This window comes from Narcine bancroftii, chromosome 5 (genome assembly GCF_036971445.1).
Source record: "Narcine bancroftii isolate sNarBan1 chromosome 5, sNarBan1.hap1, whole genome shotgun sequence".
Taxonomy (NCBI): Eukaryota; Metazoa; Chordata; class Chondrichthyes; order Torpediniformes; family Narcinidae; genus Narcine; species Narcine bancroftii.
In genome coordinates, this window is record NC_091473.1 from 176,850,979 (window position 1) to 176,874,935 (window position 23,957).

Below are 23,957 nucleotides of genomic sequence, written 5' to 3' on the forward strand. Positions count from 1 at the left end.
GTTCCTCTGCCTTTAACACGCTCCACTTAGCTGCATAAAAGGTGGATCGGCTGGTTCAACTAGCTCCACGTTCCCTCCGCCGAGGGTGGTAGTGTCAGAGGTGGAACGAAGTCGCTCCACCTCCTGCGTGAAAGGATTTCCACTGAAAGAGGCTCCAAACAGGAAGGTAAGATGATTGACGTTGCGCTGACAGCCCCGGCAGCCCACTGCGCTGTCACAGAGTGGCCGGTGGAGCTGTCAGGCTGCACTCTCTCGCGCCGCCCTGCTCCCTCAAGCTGCTACCCTGCCCCGCTCCCTCTCCATCAATCCGCTCCCTCACACTGCCCCGCTCCGTCAATCCGCTCCCTCACCCTGCACTCTCACGTCGCCCACTCCTGATGGGGCTGTCAGGCAGTGGGGCGGGGGTTGGGGGGGCCTCTGTTGTGCTATACATCCTGCCGCCTTTAGCCCTGAGAAGCCAGTGTGCTACTCTTGGCTACATAAAAGGACTGCAAGATCGGTCTTTTCCGTCCTCTGCATAAAAGGTAAATTTGTCTTTTTAAAAAAACTTAAGCAGGTGATAACGTGCGTTTTGAACCTAAAAACCCCTCATGTGCAGACATAAGAAATTCATTATTATTTTCATTTCAACATAAGAGGTGTGTGTAAATATGGAACTTGACTGTCCAAGGTGTGAATATAGAGTATTACACATCCAATGGATCTGGTAAATGCAAGCAATAATAATTTCATCAGAACACAGGTTCAACACAGTCACACAGTCGTAATGGAATTCAGAAAATTTGTACAGAAATTTATACACTATTTGCTAAGTGTAATTAGGTTGGTACTTTGCTACCCTGATGAGAAGACGTGCAATTTTACAACTTGAATCTGGTCTGTAATTGATTTCTGATTCTGATGGGCAAATCTAGCTGCTCAAAAGATTGCAATCACTCTTGTATGCGAGCAAAGCCGTCAGTGAAATGACTTGATATCCAGTGTAATAGTACAGACCTATCACCAATGTATATAGTTACAGTATCTAGACTGTGCTTACAGCGATTGGCTGAGAGCTTAGCCACGCCTACTGTCTGGGCCTTAAAGGGTTGTGTCCCTAGCCAGGTCGGATCATTCCGGACTGTGAAGAGCTCCTGTCTTTTGCTAATAAAAGCCTTGGTTTGGATCAACGAGTCTTTGGTTCTTTCGACGACCCTCTACATCCAGCTACTGGGTAAAATGAATATTTCCCCCCCCCCCCTCCCAGCTATGGAGTTGAGCTGTTCAGCAAGGTAAATTATTATGGCTTTGTAATGGTTACATTCAAAGGAAATGACATTAGTCCCATTCATGTAGGTTCAAAATACTTTTAGCATTTGAAGTTTCATGGTATAAAGATAGCAAAGAGTTGGCTTCTAATTCTTACCATAGCACCAAGATATTGAAACGGTCTCAAAGAAAACAAGAAAGAGCAAGGACATTCCACTAGCAGAATAGTAATCGAAAAGCTTAAAGACATACAGACCACCCTAGAGAGAGAGGGAAAAAAAAACATCACTAGGGAGTTTTAGGACATAATTCTGCAATATCTGTTTTTAATTGTTGCAGACATGCTCAATCTATAATTACTCCAAATATTATTAACAGGTTAAAGAGTCTTACAGCTGGTATTCTCAATGAGTTTAACATAACTTCCACATCACAAAACTGAAATTACTATTCCCGCCCAATTCTCTGATAGTTAAATAAGCTGTGCTTTAAATAATATATCCATCCTTGGAACCTCAGTGTATTTGTACAGGTATCTCATCATTTATGCCTTACAGATTGTGACTGACAATGGGAAATAATCACCAGAACACAGATTAATAATTCCCATTGGAATTCAGTGGGAAGAATTCAACAGAAGCATGCTATCAACTGTCCCAATTTCCAAAACGTTAAGCATTTAGTTCAAGTACGTGCACCATCTCTATCATGAGCTCTGTAAAAGGATAATACTGAATCTTACAATTTCTAAGATTAGTAGTCATACCTTTAACCCAATACTTACAAATACATTACAGATTTGGGTTCATTTTCACAAATGTTTTTTGATTTAAAAAAATTTAGTTTATCTTGTACTAATCATCTCAACTATTTTTTCTCATTGTCTATAATGGATCAAACCTTTTTATTCAAACAGCAAAGAAATTTTCTCTTTTTTGGATCTGTTTGTAGAAGGATGTTTAATATCTTTTTGATATAATATCTAATAAATATAATATACCTAAGTCACATTTTTTTTAGATGTTTCCAAGTTAGGAGTTTTTTGAATAAGGTATTACCAAACTTTCCTATATCCAATCAACCTGATTAGGTTGATACTCTTTTTCTTTTAGGGTTTAATAGGTAATATTTACAATATTTATTAAAATTGCAATCGATCTTTAATGATAAAATTAGAGGATCTTGGGAATTGGAACTTCACTCACTTCTCCCAGAGGAACTTTGGGAAAAGATTTTTGAACGGTTAATACCTCTTTATTATGTGCCCAACATGCATTGATTCAGTTTCTTGGGTTTATATGACAAAAGATAAATTGGCCCGTATATTTCCTAATATTAGTCCTCTGTGTGATCGATGTAAATCACAAATGGCCACACTAGCACATATGTTTTGGTCTTGCTCTGTTTTGGAAAAGTATTGGACAGATATTTTCAAGACTCTGTCAATCATACTGGGTATGAGATTGCAACTTAATCCATTGACTGCTATTTTTGGAATTCTAGTTCCAGAGGTGGGTCGAGTTCCCACTTCAGCACGTCAGGTTGCAGCCTTTACTGCACGGTTGGGCAGAAGAGCCATTTTATTTAAATTGAAAGATCCTAATTCACTTACTTTGATGCAATGGCTCTTTCAAGTTCTGTCATGTTTAAGTTTAGAAAAAATTAGAAGCTGCACTTTTGATTCCTCTGATGTCCTTTTACAAATTATTTTTGTACGAGTTCATTTGTATTTTGTCTTTACCTTCCAGACTGTTCTGGATTTCTGTGGGTTTTTTTTTTATATTGGCAAGGGCCAGATAAATAGGTTGTATTGACCTCTCAGTTTAGGCTAGTCCAGCCTTGCTTCTTGTTGCTGTTATTTGGGTTATTTTGATAGGTTAGATGGGGTTTTAATCACAATTTTTTTTCTTTTTTGAATCTTCCAAATTGAGGAGAAAGGGACAATATTGTTCAATATGTTCTAATGTTACACGTTGGTATTATGTATTGCAAAATATTGATGTCTGTTTTTAACTATTCACTTCTGTATTCTATTCTCCTCATGTACTGTTCACTATAATATGTTTAGTAAAAGGAATGAAGAAGAAAGAATAATAATGAACCAATCAAGTTAGGACTAATTTTCTACATGTAACTACTATCACAAAGTTTGGGGAAAAAAAGTCTTAATTTTAATACCAGGCTCTGATACAAATAAACACCTAATACTAGTTGTGGTTAAACATTGTTTTGATATTCAAAATAGGTCCCAGAGTCTACAAAGTGCAATGCTTCCAGGAATGATGGGACAAGATTGTTCTAAACTTCATGGTAAGATGACATCAAACATCTACATCCCTGGATGAATATAGAAAGCAATTTTTGAAGTCAAAGGCAACTAGAAATTATCCTAAGACCTGAGTGGACAATATAAAACAATCCTGATAGCATTTACTTGTGGGAAGTGGTATGGAGATTAGCTGGAAGCTCTTCTGCCCAACCGTGTAGTAAAACCTGATGTGCAGAAGTGGGAACTCGACCCACCTCTGGAACTAGAATTCCAAAAATAGCAGTCAATGGATTAAGTTGACAAATACAATTTGATTCTTTTGACATGGAATTAATAAATGGAGAAGACCCAGAATGTTCAGATTTTAACAATTTTTTTGCGGATCTTGGTAGGCCAAAGCAACTCTTTGACAGCGTGCCGTAAAGGAATAAAGTCAGGAAAGAACAAAAGAGGATTGGAGTACAAAATGAGGAAGCAATGTTAAGATGCACAGATCTTGGGTAACAGTTCGAAATAGAGTTTTGAACGTTTAGATTTAGGGAAGGTATAGAAATAGCAGAAAAACTGAAAATATTATTAATTGGTGAGACTACAGTGATTATAAAGATAAATAAGAATTTAAGTTTTGTATTCAATGTTACTGAGAACATTGAAATGTGACCTGATCATAATTACATTTCTGGAGAACAATGCAATAATTGTTCCTATTGATGGGCAAGTGGTGCCAACACAGAATTAAGTTAATCTAGTTAGAAACTGAATTGAAAGACTGTCAGTATCAAAAGTAATTGCTGAAGTAAATCAAATCAATATCTTGTTTGAAACAGGTATCAGACAATTGCTAAATGAAGGAAATCATAAAAAGGAGGGAGAGATAAAGGATAAAATGCCTCGTGGAGAAGGACATCAAGGAAAGCTTATAGCGTGAAATGTCCTGCTTCAACTTCTACTATCTGGACTGGTAGATTTATTCAACAAACTATGACACTCATCTTGATACTCATCAGCTTTAAAAATCACTTGGTTAAGTGTGGCTTAAAGCCATCATTGCAAATACTGTGAAATCTATCAAAAATGTGCCTAAAGGAAAATATTTACAAGTTCCGGGGGTAAAAAAAAGAAAATCGGGTTTTTCTTACTTGTACTCAGCCATTTTTCTACAAAACACAAACTCCACCTGCTAAAACTAAATTACAGCTGCAGATTATTTTTTGTTATACAGTATTTTGTTGCTGAAACACCAGTTAAGATTATAATATAATTTCCCACCTACACATAATCAATGGCTATTAGATATTATGTTCTTTTTCAATCTGGAGAAAATTAGACACAAGTCACAAAAATCAAGATTTTTTTTGATAAGACTTGGGGCCCATTTATAACTCACGTCCATAATTTGACTAACTGGGTGCGATGATTAATGTCACTGGGCGTGCTTGTTTGGATCCCCTGAGGCCTCTTGCTCAGATTTAACTTTACATACAATATGAATTTTAATCTTGATTGCTGTGGGTTTGACTTTTTTTTACTTAAAAATTAAAAAAAAATATTATTTGCCCACAGCAAAGAAAACTAGAGTGAAAAAGTGTTTGGAAAAATAAGAAAGGTTCCTGTGATTGTTTTAATCCATAAAACAAACAAAAAAATATTGGCATCTAAAATGCCATTAGACCTGCTCTCTTCAGTTAGTTTAGCTCATCTTGGTTGCTCGTACAATACAAGAACTGACTTTAATGTTTTGGAATGTGGCGATAACAATCTGCCAGGATTATTCCTCCTCATCATTTTCCCTTGGGCAAGCTTTAAAAGTGTGCATAGTTTGTTTTCAGAAAAGGAAAAAAAATTAACATTGTCTGTAATGCAAACTTAAAGACTGAGTTAAGATAAATATCAGGGATGACTTCGGTTGGCTTGTGTTTAGGTGGTGGAGGATACTGGGAGGACAAGAGAGGAAAAATCAGACATTGAAGATCAATGACATTAAAATCCCACAACAAAAAAAAGTGGTGCAAAGTGACTCGGTAAATTTCTTCGGAGGAAGCAAATTGCTTCCAAGTAAGTTGAATTTGCCATTTATAAAGATTGTTTTTTTTTTGTGTTCCCACCATAACTAAAGGGGAGCATTGCTTGGAATGCAGTAAATTCGCAGATACTGATTTACTACTGTGACAATATTTAAAATTATTGAAACAACTCTTTTGTAGCATGTTCAGTTTATATTAACAATTATAAGCTGTGGTCGCAGCCGTTCACTTCATCTTAGACAGAATGGTCAGTGAATTCTCACCATAAACGTTGTGAGCAAAAGACCCTTGATTTTTTTTTCCCAAAACTTTCCTGATGTATTGAAAGAGAAGGACGTTGGCAAAATGTGCCCATTAATTGATCAGCTATTCATTGCTTTTAAGAGTGTAAAGAAACACAATTTTGATTTTTTTTTTCTCTCTTGAGCCATGAACTCCATTTTGATAATGATTTTTGAATATGATTTTAACAATACATGAAACTCATGCCTCCCAATTAACCTCCCAAATCCGTAGGGTTTGAAGTGTGGGAGGAAAGGGAAAGCCCACGCAAGCCAGGTGGAGAATATACACCTGATTCTAACCCGGGTCACTGGCACTGTAGTGTTGTGCTAGCCCCCACCCTAGCCATGCCACCCATTGCACCAGTCTAGCATAAATCAAATCAGGTCTTAAAGGATGGAAGGAAGTTAAGGTAACAGGGTCTGAGTTGGTGCAAGTTGGCTGGATGGTGCGAATGGTATGAAATGATAATTGGACAGTCATGTATGGTGCACATTAAGTCTAACCTGAAAAAAAACTGCAACCGAAGTCTTAGACCAGCTGCCTAATTTATTTAAAAACACAGAAATGCTGGAGGAACTCAGCAGGTCTCACAGCTTTAATAGGAGGGAAAGGTTTATAACTGATGTGACTGGCCTGAGCCCTTTTTTGGGTTTCACTTATTTTGTCCATTTCCCTTACTAAATTTGACAATATCTAGAAGGGCATTGATTAAGGTAATTGGATAGGATGGAGAAAATGTGTTTTCACCCATGGAAATTTCAAACCCTGGAACTCGCCACTTGAAAGAGAGGTGAAAATAGATAACCCCAGTTACATTAAAATGTATCTGGATTTTCCGTGTCATAACACTAAAAAAATAAAATTAGACTAACAGCACTTCTTTGGCAGTAATGAACATTATAAATGTGGACATTGCCATGAAATCTTATTTTGCATATTTTATGGCTCCTACGAAATTCCTTGCAAGGACCTTAAAGTGGATAGGAAGCAGACTGATGACATTTTAGGTGCCCTCTGTTTTACAAACACTGGACTGGTATACGTAACGTTAGTCCGAAATGATATCAAAAGTACAGTTATAACTCTTTTGTTTACAGATATCCTAGACTTTCCACTTTCAGTTCTGGTGGAATTAGAGTTGAACAAGCACAAATTGTTTCATATTACTAAGGCAATGAATCTATCACTTTTTCAAATTGAAGTCAACTTGCATCGAAAGCTTTCATATAGATTCATGGACATTGATCATGTCATTTACCTGGGTTATGTTAGATAGTCCTATCAAGTAAGAAACAATGCAAACAACAGCAATAAAGATTTCTCTTCTTCCTCGTAACAGTTTGGGAAATTCATCCACCAGGGCAGTTATGAAACCTTCCAAGGTACAAAACTGAAAATGAAGAAATATTTTGCATAAATATTTATTTCCCTCTATTTTTGAGAACCATTTCTTGCAAAAATCAAAACTAATTTAGCTTGGTGGTGTTCTGATAGAAAGTCATCAACATCACACCACAAATTCCTCACCTGTTGGTTATTTCCAGCATTCCTTGTTTGTATATCAAATTTCCAGCATTTACACCTGATTGCATGCCATTAGATTATTTACACTTCCTGTCTGTTTACAGAAAGCTTGATTTGAAAAATCGACAAATGCAGCTGTTCTCTATTACCAAGCAAGTAATGAGAAACACTGTATATAGAATTAAACAGGAAAGACTGTAGACACAGTGATTGGAGAAACTCAGAAGGTCATTCAGCACCTATCAAAAGTTAAAGGCTAACCAACATTTTGGACCTGAACCTTCATGAAGGGCACAGGTCCATAACGTTGGTTGTATGTATTGCTTCCTATCGATACTGCGTGACCTGCTGAGTTTCTCCAGCACTTTTATGCATTGCACTGTATTTGGAAGTTAGCCAGAAATTGAAGGAGATACTGGATTTTAAAAAAAACAAATACTAAATCGGTTCTTTCCCTCATGCTTCTTTTCTCTTTGGGTTTCAGCCTCCTCTAATTTCAGCTTCAGGTTTCTTTTCTGTGTCTTCTCCCATTGACTGGATCAATTTACAATTTTAATTTTATTCAACTCCAATTGTATTTTCTCAGCTCTTCGTCTTTTCAATCAATCTCACAAACTGGTATGTTTGCCTTAAAACAAGCTCCAGCAAATGAATGTAGAATTTCAAATTGAACAAATCAAATTTTTTGATTTTTAAAAAAATGTTCACCTTAATATATCTAATTCAACTGATGCCTGCATTGATCTACCCCATGGGCTTCACAACTTTGGGAAATTCCATTCTCTGGTACTTCATATAGGGAGATTTTCAAAGAAACCTCGAGATAATTAGTTCTTTATGGTGGCAGAATGTTATCTAGTCTACACTAATCTCCTTGTCTTGTAAACATAATCAAGTGAGTGCGCATAAGTAGTGGCAAGTGCAAAGTTGCATCTCACTCATCCATTACACATTAAGCGTGTGGACTGTGGCAGGGAAACCTACCATTGAATACAAAGAATTAGATTCAATAGGTCCAGCAATATGTGGAAATAGTAGGTTCTGCACCCTAAAATCTAACTTCTATTTGTTTTTATTTTGGTTGGAGTCTGGTGGGAAATATATTCTGTAATTGTCTTTATATCTTTGTAGTATCTTTGCAGACGATGCCGCTTTAGTTGCCCATTCAGAGCCAGCTCTCCAGCGCTTGACGTCCTGTTTTGCGGAAACTGCCAAAATGTTTGGCCTGGAAGTCAGCCTGAAGAAGACTGAGGTCCTCCATCAGCCAGCTCCCCACTATGACTACCAGCCCCCCCACATCTCCATCGGGCACACAAAACTCAAAACGGTCAACCAGTTTACCTATCTCGGCTGCACCATTTCATTGGATGCAAGGATCGACAACGAGATAGACAACAGACTCGCCAAGGCAAATAGTGCCTTTGGAAGACTACACAAAAGAGTCTGGAAAAACAACCAACTGAAAAACATCACAAAGATAAGCGTGTACAGAGCCATTGTCATACCCACACTCCTGTTCGGCTCCGAATCATGGGTCCTCTACCGGCATCACCTACAGCTCCTAGAACGCTTCCACCAGCGTTGTCTCCGCTCCATCCTCAACATTCATTGGAGCGCCTTCATCCCTAACATCGAAGTACTCGAGATGGCAGAGGCCGACAGCATCGAGTCCACGCTGCTGAAGATCCAGCTGCGCTGGGTGGGTCACGTCTCCAGAATGGAGGACCATCGCCTTCCCAAGATCGTGTTATATGGCGAGCTCTCCACTGGCCACCGTGACAGAGGGGCACCAAAGAAGAGGTACAAGGACTGCCTAAAGAAATCTCTTGGTGCCTGCCACATTGACCACCGCCAGTGGGCTGATTTCGCCTCAAACCGTGCATCTTGGCACCTCACAGTTCGGCGGGCAGCAACCTCCTTTGAAGAAGACCGCAGAGCCCACCTCACTGACAAAAGATAAAGGAGGAAAAACCCAACACCCAACACCAACCAACCAATTTTCCCCTGCAACCGTGTCTGCCTGTCCCGCATCGGACTTGTCAGCCACAAACGAGCCTGCAGTTGACGTGGACATTTACCCCCTCCATAAATCTTCGTCCGCGAAGCCAAGCCAAAGAAAGAAGAATGTAACCAAAGACTCTTGAAAACCTCTACTGATGTGCCGTAGAGAGCATTCCAACTAGTTGCATCTTGAGCAACTTGCTCAAGATAGGAAAAAATTCCAGGGAGTTGTTAACGCGGCCTGCAACATCACGGGCACCAAGCTTCACTCCATCTACAAGAGGTGGTGACTTAAGAAAGCAGCCTCTATCCTCAAGGACCCCCCCCCCACCACCACCACCACCACCCAGGCCATGCCCTCTTCACTCTGCTACCATCGGGGAAAAGGTACAGGAAGCTGAAGATGAACACTCAGTGGCACAAGGTCATATTCTTCCTGCTGCCATCAAATATCTGAATGACCATTGATCCACAGACACTGCCTTGTTTTGTCTCTTTCTTTCTCTTGCACTATTTAATTTATTTTGAAATGTGGTTTAAGTAAATATTTTTACTGTGATGTTCCTGAAAAGCAATGAATTTCATGAGAATAAATTCTGATATCAAAGTTGCCCAGGGCAGTGTGGCTCAAACTATCTTTTGCTTTTCAAGGCAAATACTAAATAATGGAAGAAGTTATGATTCCCTGTCTCAGTCGCTTTGAATATGAAATGCTTACCATAACATTACATAATGTCAAATATTAGCTCAAATAAACTCCTCAAACTGCACAGTGAACATGTTTATTTAGACTGTTAGACCTCAGTGGAAACCTAAATTGAGAATAGAATTAGTTTTACCTGGTCACTACCGTTGAAATACACTCATGAAGTACAAATCATTGATTTTTTACTCAGAAATGTGGGGAATTTTTTTAAACTACAGAAATTATTTCTTGAAAATTGCTAGTCCTTTTAGGTGTGTTTTAACTGGAATTGTACATTTTGATATAGGTAAGGTTTAACATTTGATACAATTTTTTTTTAGTACTGCTCAATGTAGTTCAATGTTTTAAAATTGTTAATTAAATAATATGAATTTTAAAATTGACTGATAATGAAAACACCTTTTAACACAACACAAATATATAGGGGCTATTCAACAGCATTACCCTGAACAACAGTATGCTGTTCAATACCGATAGATGACTAAAACACAATATGTCTGCGTCTGTTACATTCTATCAGTAAAGACCTTCTTGAAAGGTTTTTGCAGCTAGTACATTATCAGATTTGTGGTGCAAGATTAAAACTGGCAGTAAGCATTTCACACTGTTGCAACACACAAAAGGTCTGGAGAAACTCAGTAGGTCAGATAGCATCCACAGAGTGTAAAATATTCGGAATCCCGATGAAGGGATCAGGCCCAAAACATTGGATAACCTTTTACATCCAAAGGATTTCTCCAGCATCTTTGGGTATTGAACAAGAGCCCAGCCTCTGCAGACTTTATTGTTTCACTACATGATAGGCTGCTAAATAAGATGAGGGCCCATGGAATTTCAGGGACTCTATTAGACTGGATAGAAAATTGGCTGATAGACAGAAACAAAGGGCTGAAATTAATGGATCCCATTCAGGATGGCTGCCTGTAACAAGCGGTGTTCTGCAGGGGTTTACAATTGTTGTTAACAATTTATATTAACGACTTGGAATGAATGGTTTTGTGGCCAAATTTACGTATGACATTAAGATAGGTGGCGGAGCAGGAAGTGTTGAAGAAACTGTACAATTGCCGAGGGATATAGACAGATTGGGAAATGGGGCAAAAATATGGCAGATGAAGTACAATGTTGAGAAGTGTTTGGTTCTACATTTTGGCCGTGGAAATAAACAGGCAGACAACTCTTTGGATGGGGGGAAAATTCAATCTTCGGAGGTGCAAAAAGACCTAGATGTCCTTGTACAGAGTAATCTAAAAGTTAATGCCCAGGTGGGATTGGTAGTGAAGAAGGCATAGTATATAAGAGTAGAGAAGTGTTAATAAGGCTCTATGGGGCACTGATGAGACCCCATTTGGAGAGCTGTGTACAGTTTTGGTCCCCCTATCTTAGAAAGGATGTAATGTTGTTGGAAAGGGTGCAGAGATTTACTAGGATGATTCCTGGAATGCAAGGGCTAACGTACAAGGAGCATTTGGCAGTTCCTGAGTTGTATTCGTTGGAGTATAGGAGAGTGAGGGGGATCTCATAGAGACATTTCGAATATTGAAAGGTTTTGACAGTGAATGTGGATGTTTCCCTTGTGCAAGGGGTCATAGTCTTAAAATTAGAAGTTATCCAATATAAAACAGAGAGGAGGAAGAACTTCTTCAGTCAGAGGGTCGTGGATCTGTGAAACTCACTGCTACACAAAGCAGTGGAGGCCGGATCACTGGGAGTATTTAAACAGGAAATGGATAAGTATCTCATTAGTCAGGGTATCAAGGGATATGGGGAAAAGGCTGGAAATTGGAACTAGGTGTGAGCATAGTTCAGCTTAGTGTAGAGTTACGGAACAGACTCGATCGGCCTAGTGGCCTGGTTCTGCTCCTTGATCTTGTGATGTCTCGCTAAACCTCTCTGTGTTGTAACCAACGCACATATCATCTTTGTTAAGTTGTAATACAAAATGTTCCATGCATTCCACATTTTAAAATTCCTTTCAGTAGTATTTTCAAAACATTTGATTGAATTTTGAAAACATTCAACAATGCTAAACAAATTTAAAACAGTTTGCATCAATTTTTCAGTAACAAATGTGAATAATTCCAATCATACCCACTTTCAAAAATACTTGACGGTGCTACTTTGATTTTGTCTTAAAATAGTGATCAAATACTTTTAAGCAAAAAATAAAAATAGGATGATTCAATCAAATTAAAATTAGCCACTGTAATTTCCAGATGAAACACCATTCAGCATCAATGCTGAAACTTAAGCTTACCTGGCTGTCAATTCCCAGCATAAGTAACATGGAAAAAAATAGGATAGACCATAATGGAGATATTGGTAACTGTGTCACTGCCTCTGGGTATGCCAAAAATGCCAGGCCAGGTCCTGAGAAAAAGAAAACCAGTATGTCTTGTTCACATATAAGATCATAAGAGCCGAAATAGGCTATTCAGCCCATCGAGTTTGCCTCACCATTTAACCATGAGCTGATCCATTTCTCAACTCAGCCCCACTGCCCGGCCTTCTCCCCATAACCTTTGGTTTCCTGTCTAATTAAGAACCTATCCATCTCTGCCTTAAATACACTCAATGGCTGGTCTCCACAACTTGTGATCCAATATGGAATTTGTTTTTAAGTTTAAGAACAAACATTAATAGGCAAATTAATGAAAAATTTTTCAAATCTGCCTTCAGTGTAAGCAGTGAACATAAAAAGGTTATTCCTTATGATCAGTTCAGGGTCACTCATTAAAGTGAAGCAAAGCTCACTACAAATAGAGCTGAGCGTCTTAGATTGGCCATCTTTGGATTGTTGTCTTCTCTTGTCAGGGCCCTGGAGACCAATGTGTTTTATTGATCTTTCCCTAGCTGACCTTTTAATCAGGAGTTTATATTTCACCATTTTTTAAAGGAGACTAGAATGTGCCTTGAAAGAGAAAATAAATCATTTTTACTTTTGCTTATTTTAAGTGTTATTTCATCTTCCTGATGAGTAGGCAAATGCTCTTGTATGTGACTGGCATTGTACTTTGCATTTAAAATGTACTTCATTTTGCATACTCCTGACCTTCTACATAAACACTTCTCAGAATAAAACATTGATAGAGTTCAGAAAGTTCGATATAATTTATCGCAAAATGTTGCCAGCAGGATTCAAAGAATGTTTAAATTTTGCATCTCACTCAAAAATCCATTGGACCGGTTCCTGTTCTTTCCTAAATAGCAAATTGATTCTGCGTGTGTCTGAATTAAATGCACATGTCATGCACTCCCTTTGCCGGGTTTTAATTAACAGAAATAATTATGCTGATTTTATAATGGGAACAATGATTAAATGGTCAATTCAATGTGCCAGCCAGCCTCTAGACCGGTGGTTCTCAACCTTTTTCTTTCCACTCACATCTCAATTTATGTATTCCCTATGACATAGATGCTCTGTAATTAGTAAGGGATGACTTAAAGTGGGATGTGAGTGGAAAAAAAAGGTTGGAAAACCACTGTTTTAATCGTACCTAAATGACTTGTTATGTGCATGGTTTCATAACTCCCAAGGAAATGAGTCAATGACAATTTTTCTCAAGCAAAATAGTTCAGTAAAAATTGGATCTAGAGTCAGGGTTCTCAACCTTTTTCTTCCCACTCACATCCCACTTTAAGTCATCCCTTACTAATCACAGAGCACCTGTGGCACAGGGATGACTTAAGGTGGGAGGTGAGTGGAAAGAAAAAGTTTGAAAACCACTGTTCTGGGCTATGAATATGTGAGAGTGCACCATTTAAATGTAGAAGCAATGGATGGCTAAACATGTCAACCTTTTATGAACTGTTTCCACTGCAAGTGTACATCGAAAACATCACAACTTCACAAGGTGCAAACAAGTTTTTCACTGCTCCACAATCACTGCCAAACATGCTCTCTGGCTTCAGAAAGGAAATGTACTGTAGATATAAATTGTTATTCCCACAGAATGATTATTACAGGGATTTTTTAAAAATGTCTCCCTCTAACTTGTGTATGTTCCAATATTTATTTTATTCTGTCAAACATTCAAAAACTTAATGAACGATATTTCTGTTTTTGTATTATTTTGTTGTCACTGGACGCAGCAGTGCCCTATAAATTATGCATCTGATACTTTGAAAGAGGAAATCCGTCAAGGTGTCCATCAAAGCTTCAGCAGCAGATAGATTTATTGAGGTCAAAAGTGAGCATTGTCAATGACACGACTGACTGCAACATCTGATCCACTGACTGTCAATTTGGTTTAAAGATCACTTAATCTTGGGATGGCAGCCTGAATCCTTCAGGCCCTTCCACCCACATTGCATTGTAATACATTCCAGGTGCAATCTACCTTGTGCAACACTTGTTTGATCTTGCCATCAAGGAAATGCTTCCCTTCTTCCTGCTGATGTTAGAGTAACCTTCACGCATTCTTCTTTTTGTTTAACAATGGAGAGGATCACTTCTCTAGACCAACAATGGATTGACCGGGAGTTATTTGATATGAGAAACGGTGCAGAAATAAGGAAATTGAAACTTTCCTAGGCTGTAGATCCAAGTTGTACAATTTTATTCACGGTGGTTTGATGAATTTTGATTTTAGTTCCCCATTCAACTACAAGCATCTTCCTTATTGAATCTGTAAGTGATGTCAGATTCCAAAGTGGCATTTTTCTGTTGATGGTGAGACCACTTTCTGGGGTGCAGGCTTCTAACCTATTCAGATTAGGTTTGTAGCAGAATCACTCCATGAATCAAGTGTAAATCAGTCTCCATCGCAGGGCAGATGCCTTTCAGCATGAGCCGGAGTATGCACGTGCAAGAAAGATTTGCTTCCACCTACTTGTGGCACAATGTCACGAGGACAGACATTGTCCTACAGACAATCCCTCTTGAGTAGTTCTTTGAGAAAAGATCCTTTTGAGAGTAATATTCTGAGTTATAAAAAGAAACGTCTATGGGCTCAGGTCTGAAATCTGGGTTATATATCTTTACCTCCTACGGACTCTGTGTGACCTTCTGAGTTCCTCAGCATTTTTTTTAAATGGTTTTCCTGTTCTTTTCTAATTTAAGACAAATAAAACATAAACGTTACATTATATTTTTCTCTCTCCTCCCACCTTTTTAGCCAGGTACTTTTAACTGATGAAGAGGCCAGGCCCGAAAAGTTGGTGACCCTTTACTTCCTATGGAATGCTGTGTGACCTGTTGCCTTTCTCCGGCACTTTAGCAAAGTTGCAATTTTTTTCTCTCTCTGAAGTGCCATTACAGGACTTGGCAATGGAAGAGATGTGAATATTATTCAGAAACAGGGTGAAGAAAATCTCCCTGCACTAAAATAAAAGTGGGTGTTGGGTGTTTAATTAACTACTGCCTATGGAAAATAGGGTGTTAACGTACCTGAAGCCGCCACATCGGCAATGGGCCTGTTTGTCACGTGTGCCATGAAACCGACAATGGAGAAAATCACAAAACCAGCGAACATACTGGTGGTGGAATTTATGCAGCAAACAATGATGGAGTCTCTGAAACAAGGAGAAAGAAACAAGGTTGCTCTTGTCCATTGCGTCCGCACTTATTGGGCACTGAGTGAGATTTGGATTCACGCTCGAGAAGTCAAGTTACTGATGCATGGTGCATTTTATGGAGGATAGCTTTTTTCAGTCAGGGTCGCTGGATGTTGTTTATCACCTGACAACTGGTGCATTGTATTCGGGGATTGGAGGGCGGTTCAGCCTCCTACAGACAGTTCCTCCTGTAACATGTTGCCAAATGCTAGTTTATTTCAGAGATGCATAGATGGAAAGATGACCAGAGTGAGGAGAGAGATGGATGTGTGATACAGTTGGTTTTCTTGTTTAATTTAACATTAAAGATGATAAATCTCATCCTTAACATGTTAAATTTCCAATGGCTCAATTAATTCAACGGAGCAATTTGGTGGGCAACAAAGCACTGTAAGCTTCCAGTAGGGGACTGTACAGAAGTGAATACTGACTCCAAACAGCTGACACGAATTTGAAATTACTATTATATTTCTCGACGTTTGTTGGTGAAATAACAGAGTGGAGCTTCTGTTCTTAAGTTTGAATTGTACAATGTTATATTTTCTCATTTTGAAAATACACCCCTGTGGATGAAAGGAGCTCATCTCTTTGCCTCTTGTACAGTTTGAATGAATAAAACAGTATCTAATTTGAAACCCTGAGTGCCAGGACTGAAGGAAGTGGACAATGCCTAATTAATTATAATTATAGATATCCCAGAGCATGATTAATTCAGAAGGCATTTATGTAAAGTGCGTTGTAATAAGTGTCCCTCCCCACCCCCCACTCCCCTTTCCACAGCCCCTTCCCCCAATTATCCCCAACCAAAGAATGTCGAATCCTGGAATAAGCATTAAACCTTAATATCATTGCCGAATTCCTAGACTGAAGATAATTTAGAATACAAGTTGCTATCTTAATACACGACAATACACTGCTTTAATTACACTTGACAGCAAAACATTTTCTTCCTGAAGAAATTTGAGTGTATTTTGTGGATTTTAGGCTGATTGACCAAGAAAATCACCTTAAAATGTTCCAAGTAATTACTATTTTTTAGATATAACCTATTTTTGTGATTACCTGTCATATTTTAAGTCTTCTTCAAGCCTATAAAACCATGAAATGCAGCATGTCACTGAAAATTCATTTCCTGCATTCGCACTTGGACTTCTTCCCTGCTGATCTTGGTGCGGTCAGTGAAGAACATGGTGAAAGGTTTCACCGGGACGTTGAGACCATGGGAGAACAGTATCAGGGCAACTGGAATTCATCAATGCTGGCCGATAATTGTTGTAAACTGACATGAGAGGCATCAGATGCCGAGTACAAATGAAAATCAGCAGCAAAACATGTTTAGATCAGTTGAACTAATGCGACGTGTCAGCATCATTATGCGATTAAACAGGCTAAGTTCAATAAAAGTTAATTTAATGTTTCTCCAACTTCCTACGTGATACAGCAAACCATAAATTATCTTTGGGTCCACCTTGAAGTTGTCTATCATAATCCATATTGTTTTCTCATGAAGCAAACCATCTGAAAAAAATTTGATGTTATCAGCTGGTAAAAACAAAGTTATGTGGAAAGAACGGGGTGTGGATTAATCATTAAAGAAAACTGGAGATGTTGGACGTCTCAATTAAAATAGAAAATGTGGAATACATGCAGCAAGTCAGAGAGCATCTGCAGAGAGATAAACGGAGTTAATCGTTTAGGTCAAAGACCTTTATTCATTAACTTCAAAACATTAACTTCACTTCTCTCTCTCCACAGAAGCTGTCTGTCTTGTTGAGTGTTTCCAACATTTTCTCTTTTCAGTTGGATAAAGAAGAAACACAGGCATGATGAGTCAACTGGACTCATGTCCTGCATGGTTCTGGTTATCCTATTGCTATTCAGTTTAGGAGTGAAGGGTGCTGCCAGTACAGATGGAATGTGGCAAATGGTACCTGTAAACATTGTTGTGGAATTTGTTGTAGCTGCCAAGTGCCACAAGAGAACCAAGACCCAACCCGTAGGAGAAGAAGATCTGCGTGGCGGCATCCAGCCATACCTGAGGAAGAAATGGTCAGGGTTACCCACGAGCAGTGGCAATGAAAGCAATTTCAAGCACACACAACTATAGACCACCAAATGGTACAATTGGCATACCTCCGAATCTGAAAGGCGGCTGAAATCGGGAGTGATATAGAACAAGATTCCTTCGCGAGCACCTGGCAGTGTCACTCCACGGAAGAACAAGGTAAGAAGCATGATGTAGGGATAGATTGCTGAAAAGTAAACGACCTGTGAAAAGAGGTGGATAATTTAAAATGTTGGACTGGTGCCTTGAGCAAACTTCATACACTAGGATAGAATAAATAAATGTACAAACTCCATGGGATAAAGCTGAAAATTCCCAGAGGACTTGGGCAACCTCATGAAGGATGCCCTGAAGACAGGTTGAGTCCATGGTGAAGAAGGCAAATGTAATGCTGGCCTTCATTTCTAGGGGAATAGAATGCAACAGCAGAGATGTGAAGTTAAGACTTTTCAAGGCATTGTGAGAATTGTGAGAAGTTTTGGGGCTCCTCATTTTAGAAAGAATGTGTTGACACTAGAGAGAGTTCAGAGGAGGTTCACAAGGATGATTGGCGGCTCTTGTCCTGCACTTATTGAAATTTAGGAGAATGAGGGGGGGATCTCATTGAAATATTTTGAATGTTGAAAGGCATGAATGTTGAGTCAATGCAAAAAAAGTTGTTTCCCATGGTGGGGGAGTCTCGTGCACAACTTTTGGATTGAAAGGACAGTGAGGTGAAGGAATTTCTTTAGCCAGAGAGTGGTAAATCTGTGAAATTTGTTGCCACGGGTGGTTGTAGAAACCAAGTCATTGGATGTATTTAAGGCAGAATTGATGATTAGCCAGGCCATCAAAGTTTATGGGGAGCCAGTAGACTGTGGGGCTGAGTGGGGAAAATAGATAGGCTCATGATAAAATGGTGGGGTAAACTCAATGGGCTGAAGAGCCTATATCTGCTCCTATGTCTTATGGATATTATGGCTGCTTTTCCAGGACTATGACGGCTTAGTTTATGCACCAAACGTGATTGTCTGTTCGCACTGTTTCCATGAGGTAACGTTTTCTGAGCATATCCACTTTAATTGTATCTCAGCTGACCTTTATTAGACTGGCTTCGTTATTCTTTACCGCAGGATCTGTTCCGCCTCAGTGTGAGGGGGAGAAAGGTGAGAATGGAAGTAAATAACACCCCACACCCTTGCATATATTAAGCTTTCTGGTGATGGTTTCCAATGCTAAACTATTGAATGGCCTGTTGAACACCCGTCCTCAGCTGCAGCAAGGGGGTACTTTGCCCACAGGGTGAGTTGAGGTTCGTGCTGGGACGATTTGGAGCAGGAGAGTGGTCTTTTGGAATAGTAAATGTTCCAGGAGAACGCTGGGACTGGATACAGATCCGATGAGGTCTCCATTTGTGATTTAAGTGCATCCCTGTTGCACATTTAGCATTGGAACATTCTATGTCCTGGCAGGAGGGAGGGAAGGGGTGGGGGGGAACATAGCCACACGATTCCACTGTGGGAGAATTGTGTTCATTCGATGTGTAATGACTTTACCTTCCCCGTCCAGCTGACACCCTTCCAGATACAGAAATACACAAGAACCCAGGCGATACCCAGTGTTATTGCAAGCGGCGCTCGGATCTGTCCCGGTTGATCCAATCCATCCGTTAACTGGTGCATGTTCCGCCTGTGAACCGAATCAGGCCTCTTATCAGAAATGCATGTCAATCCCGATCGAATATTTGTTAAGGGTTCCGCTCACAAAATAAGGCAAACGTTCGCGAGAGATTAAGACAAAAGCATCTTACTCCCAAAATTCCACAATGGGGCTGCTGAGGTTGGTTGAATTGGTCAGACTGTAGTTTGAGAAGCATCTGTCCGTATTCCAGGAATTTCCACAGCTTTGCCAAGGAAGTTCCTGTTGTTGGAATGCTAGAATTAGTTGGCATTTTTGCAGGATCTCGGTTATTAACCAACTTTATAACGTGCAATGTGTTTTTTTTCCATTGCAATTTGCCACTTCAGACACACGACACCATGAAAAACAGTATGTTTGGAGATATCTCCAATACTGGAGATGTATTGATTGACTCGGAGGGTTCGTCGCCCTCGTTTGTTTTCGAGAATCAGGGGTGTTTATAACCACCAAGAACTTAATTCGCGCTCGGGAAATAGAACTTACTGACGTGAAAGAATTATACAAGTAATAAATAGCCCAAGCAATTATGACCACGTAGTAGATGTTCAGCCAGAAAGAGAGGACGGCAGCTGCGAGACCCACACCTGTGAACAGATGGAAGACAAGAAGCCCAAAGCGTTAAACCCGTTTCAAGGCACGTTTAGACAAATGCCACTCCCACTAGCAACTTCCAGCGAAGACTTCACAGCTTATTTGTTAATTTCCTCTGAAAACTCAACTTTAGGCGCGTGTGATCAATTCTCCCCGCCCCATTTCGGAGACATTCGAGCCCGATTGAGAATGAGCGAGACATTTTTGTTAAAAAAATAAAAACAATTCCAAAGAAATGACGCAGAACCCCCCCCCCCCGGTTGTTGTAAGCCAGACCCATTGTTTACTGGAGCTGCTATTTGGACAGTGGGAAAGATGAGGAGCGTTCTGATTCCCTCCTACACCTGGGTCGGTCGAGATGACTTGTTACTCTAGTATATGACTTTAGTCCATGTACCTTTGAACATTGGCGCCAGTCTCCAGATACCGAGGCCACCGACTGAAGTGTACTGACCCAAGGAGCATTCCAACAGGAAGATGGGCATTCCAGCAAAGATCAGTGTCATGAAGTAGGGGATGAGAAAGGCCCCTTTGAGGAACAATAAGCGGCAGGTTAAAAAGAAATTCACTAGAAACACAGACTGATTAAATCCAGCCGAAATCGGCGTTACGAGTACATGTGTGTCAAGTGCAGCGAGCATTAACCCCACGAGTGTATTCCATTACAAAGTATGGCTTCTCCTCATTGGAGCTTTAAACATAGAATAATCGTGTCCCAATGGAGTAATGAAAGGGTGACTGACTTTATCTTTGGAAATCCAAAACGGACAAGGGGAAGTATCCTGATTTCTCTTTGTTTGAACCGCGCAGGAAATAGATTGCAAGGTCATTTTTCTATTACCTCCTCCGTTCTTCCCGCAAAGATAGGGAAATCGCCACACGTTCCCCAGACCGATCGCATATCCAACACAGGAGAGCAGGAAGTCAAATCTTCCTCCCCATTTCTCTCTCTCGGGAATCTTTCTCGTGGTTTGCACCTTCACCACAAGCGCTTTCGGCTTGTCGTTCGAGACGGGGGCGTCGTGGAGCTCGGTGGAGATTTGCCCGTCGGGCGTTTTTGCCCCGTTGGTCGCCAGGATTTTAAACTTGGGCGCCCAGCGCCTGGGAGTTGGTCGGAAATTTTCAGCACCAGACCACGTGGAAAGCAGCTTTGCGGTTCAGTCAGACCAGCACCGGCGGGAAGAAAGAGTGCGGGGCACGGCTGGTCCCTCTAGGGGTGGCGGAGAGCTCGTATTGGATCAGGCGAGCGAGCGTCCGGGTTGAACCAGGGCGACAGATGCTGCAAAGAGACAACGATACGCTGGCTAGCTTTGGTAACGATAGAAACAGCCCGAGGCACTTCGTGCTTTCATTCTGCCATTGGTTTGGTCCTATTGATGGAATTGGGACACGACTTGGGTTAAAATCAACACATCTATGATTCCGGAGACCGCGCCCGACCACCTCGCTCCATCTGAGTATTCAACGGGGGAGCTTTAAACTTTCTTTACAAGAAAAGCACGATGCAAAATATCACCTTTGTGAAGAAATAGAAAAGGTAGAAGTTAATACAACTGTTGATCACATTCCTCTGTGCAAACAGGAGACGTCAAGAAATGAAATCGCCCCGTTTTAGACAAGGCACGGAGCAGGAGAGATTCAGCAAGGACGCAGGCCCTTCAGCCCATCGTTCGCGCCGACCATCAACCATCTGTTATTCTCCCAGCAATCTCACAACCCCGCCCCCAGGTTCTACCACATATCGACGCTCTCGAGTAATTCACAATGTCCATTTAACCCAAGGACCCCCCCCCCCATTCCTTCCACTCAGGTTCTACCACATATCGACACTCTCGAATAATTCATAATGTCCATTTAACCCAAGACCACCCCCACCCCCCACTCCTTCCACTCAGGTTCTACCACATATCGACATACTCGGGTAATTCACAATGTCCATTTAACCCAAGATCCCTCCTTCCATTCAGGTTCTACCACATATAGACACAGTCGGGTAATTCACAATGTCCATTTAACCCAAGGACCCCCCCCCCCCCCCATTCCTTCCACTCAGGTTCTACCACATATAGACACAGTCGGGTAATTCACAATGTCCATTTAACCCAAGGACCCCCCCCCCCCCCATTCCTTCCACTCAGGTTCTACCACATATCGACACTCTCGAGTAATTCATAATGTCCATTTAACCCAAGACCACCCCCACCCCCCACTCCTTCCACTCAGGTTCTACCACATATCGACATACTCGGGTAATTCACAATGTCCATTTAACCCAAGATCCCTCCTTCCATTCAGGTTCTACCACATATAGACACAGTCGGGTAATTCACAATGTCCATTTAACCCAAGGACCCCCCCCCCCCCCATTCCTTCCACTCAGGTTCTACCACATATAGACACAGTCGGGTAATTCACAATGTCCATTTAACCCAAGGACCCCCCCCCCCCCCCCACACACACTGCTTCCACTCAGATTCTACCACATATCGACACTCTCGAGTAATTCACAATGCCCATTTAACCCAAACCCAAGGACCATCCCCCAACCCCTTCCACTCAGGTTCTACCACATATCGACACACTCGGGTAATTCATAATGTCCATTTAACCTAAGATCCCCCCCACCCCTTCCACTCGGATTCTACCACATATAGACATTGTCGGGTAATTCACAAAGTCCATTTAACCCAAGGACCTCACGCCCACCCCTTCCACTCAGGTTCTACCACATATCGACACACTCGGGTATTTCACAATGTCCATTGAACCTCTCTCCCGCCCCCACGTCTTTGGGCTGAGGAGAGAGACCCACAATCACAAGGAGAGCGTGCACAGGTGAGGGATGTGAGCCTGGAGCTGGCCAGGCAGCGGGTCTGCCAGCGGCAGCTCTGGGCAACAGACGTGCCTTTTCCTTCATCCCTGTTCGCACTTTTCGGACATGGTCACAGAGGGAAAGCGAAGCCCTGTAAGCAGAGAGCGCCTCTCACGCGGCAAGAATCGTCCGACAACCTGATATGCTTGAAAAATAGCGCTTGTCACATTCCATTGATCAAGGTCGCATTGGGTTTGTCCTCCTCCAGCCCAATTTCAACGCATGAACTGACCTGGCGTCTCGACCCGAGAAAGCAAACTTTAGAATAAGAGAAAATTTGATTATCGCTTGCCCGCTGCTCCATTACATTCCCAAACTACAAGATGCGAAGTTATTTTCAATCGCCAGTTTTGAAAATAAAAAGGCAGTGCAGGGAACTCACGGTTGCAAGGCGATCCTTCAATTCTTTCACAGAGAAGTGCGATTCAATGCGCTTACCGGCGTCCCGCCTCTGTTTGCTATCTCTTTTCACATGAACCTCGCGTGCTCTCCGCAAATGTTACATGGTTTGACCGTAACACTTACTGTTCCGACCCCAAGTTGAAAGAAGCCGGAGTTGCTGTTGAGAAGCTTCGCTTGTTAACGCCGTTTCTCGTTTTGTTTGTGCGAGCCACCAGCTTTGGCGATCAGAGACGGCGCGCTATCTCCCCACCCAGCGCGGCTGCGAGTATGGGGAGAGTGGAACGGAGCGGGGCAGGAAGGATGGAGGCTAATAACTCCAACAAACAACGTAGCGTGCGGCGTTCAGCCTGACACACTCATCTACATAACGTCAATGTTATCTCAAAGTCACCATCCACTGAAATGGCAGTGGGGCTTCGCTCCGCTACCCCCGTCTTTTCCTTTCAACGCTTGCAGAGACTGGGGTCCTTGTTACTGCACCTACCACCTCAACGCCGTTCACATGCCAAGCAAGCGCCATTTCAAGTGGAGAATGTTAATATTTAAACAGGATCGCGCCTTGTTTTGAAAATCAAATCCCGAGTCGTTTGACAAAGCACCAGGCTCAGTAAATGGAGTCTATTAGTTTGTTTCTCGGTGGGAGAAAAAGGCGAGGGCGCCGAGCTCACGTTTAAACTGTTGTCCAGCAATTCTTTTTTGCATTAGATATTTATTGAATTAAGTTCGTTTCCTTT

General features: G+C 41.0%; 1 protein-coding gene across 1 annotated transcript in view; it reads right to left on the reverse strand.

Moving 5' to 3' along the window:
• slc6a1b (solute carrier family 6 member 1b) overlaps window positions 1-23,743 on the reverse strand; it is a 41,147-nt gene extending 17,404 nt beyond the window's left edge. Inside the window, exons 1-12 of the mRNA XM_069942408.1 lie at window positions 23,708-23,743; window positions 20,791-21,097; window positions 20,347-20,478; window positions 19,842-19,942; window positions 19,468-19,577; window positions 19,214-19,346; window positions 17,747-17,881; window positions 17,545-17,648; window positions 15,447-15,571; window positions 12,315-12,427; window positions 7,085-7,216; window positions 1,406-1,508 (exon numbers count right to left, since the gene is read on the reverse strand). Of these exons, the coding sequence (XP_069798509.1) occupies window positions 1,406-1,508; window positions 7,085-7,216; window positions 12,315-12,427; window positions 15,447-15,571; window positions 17,545-17,648; window positions 17,747-17,881; window positions 19,214-19,346; window positions 19,468-19,577; window positions 19,842-19,942; window positions 20,347-20,478; window positions 20,791-21,097; window positions 23,708-23,743 (1,531 nt within the window). The remainder of the gene's footprint in view (window positions 1-1,405; window positions 1,509-7,084; window positions 7,217-12,314; window positions 12,428-15,446; window positions 15,572-17,544; window positions 17,649-17,746; window positions 17,882-19,213; window positions 19,347-19,467; window positions 19,578-19,841; window positions 19,943-20,346; window positions 20,479-20,790; window positions 21,098-23,707) is intronic.
• Between the last annotated feature and the right edge of the window lie 214 nt (window positions 23,744-23,957).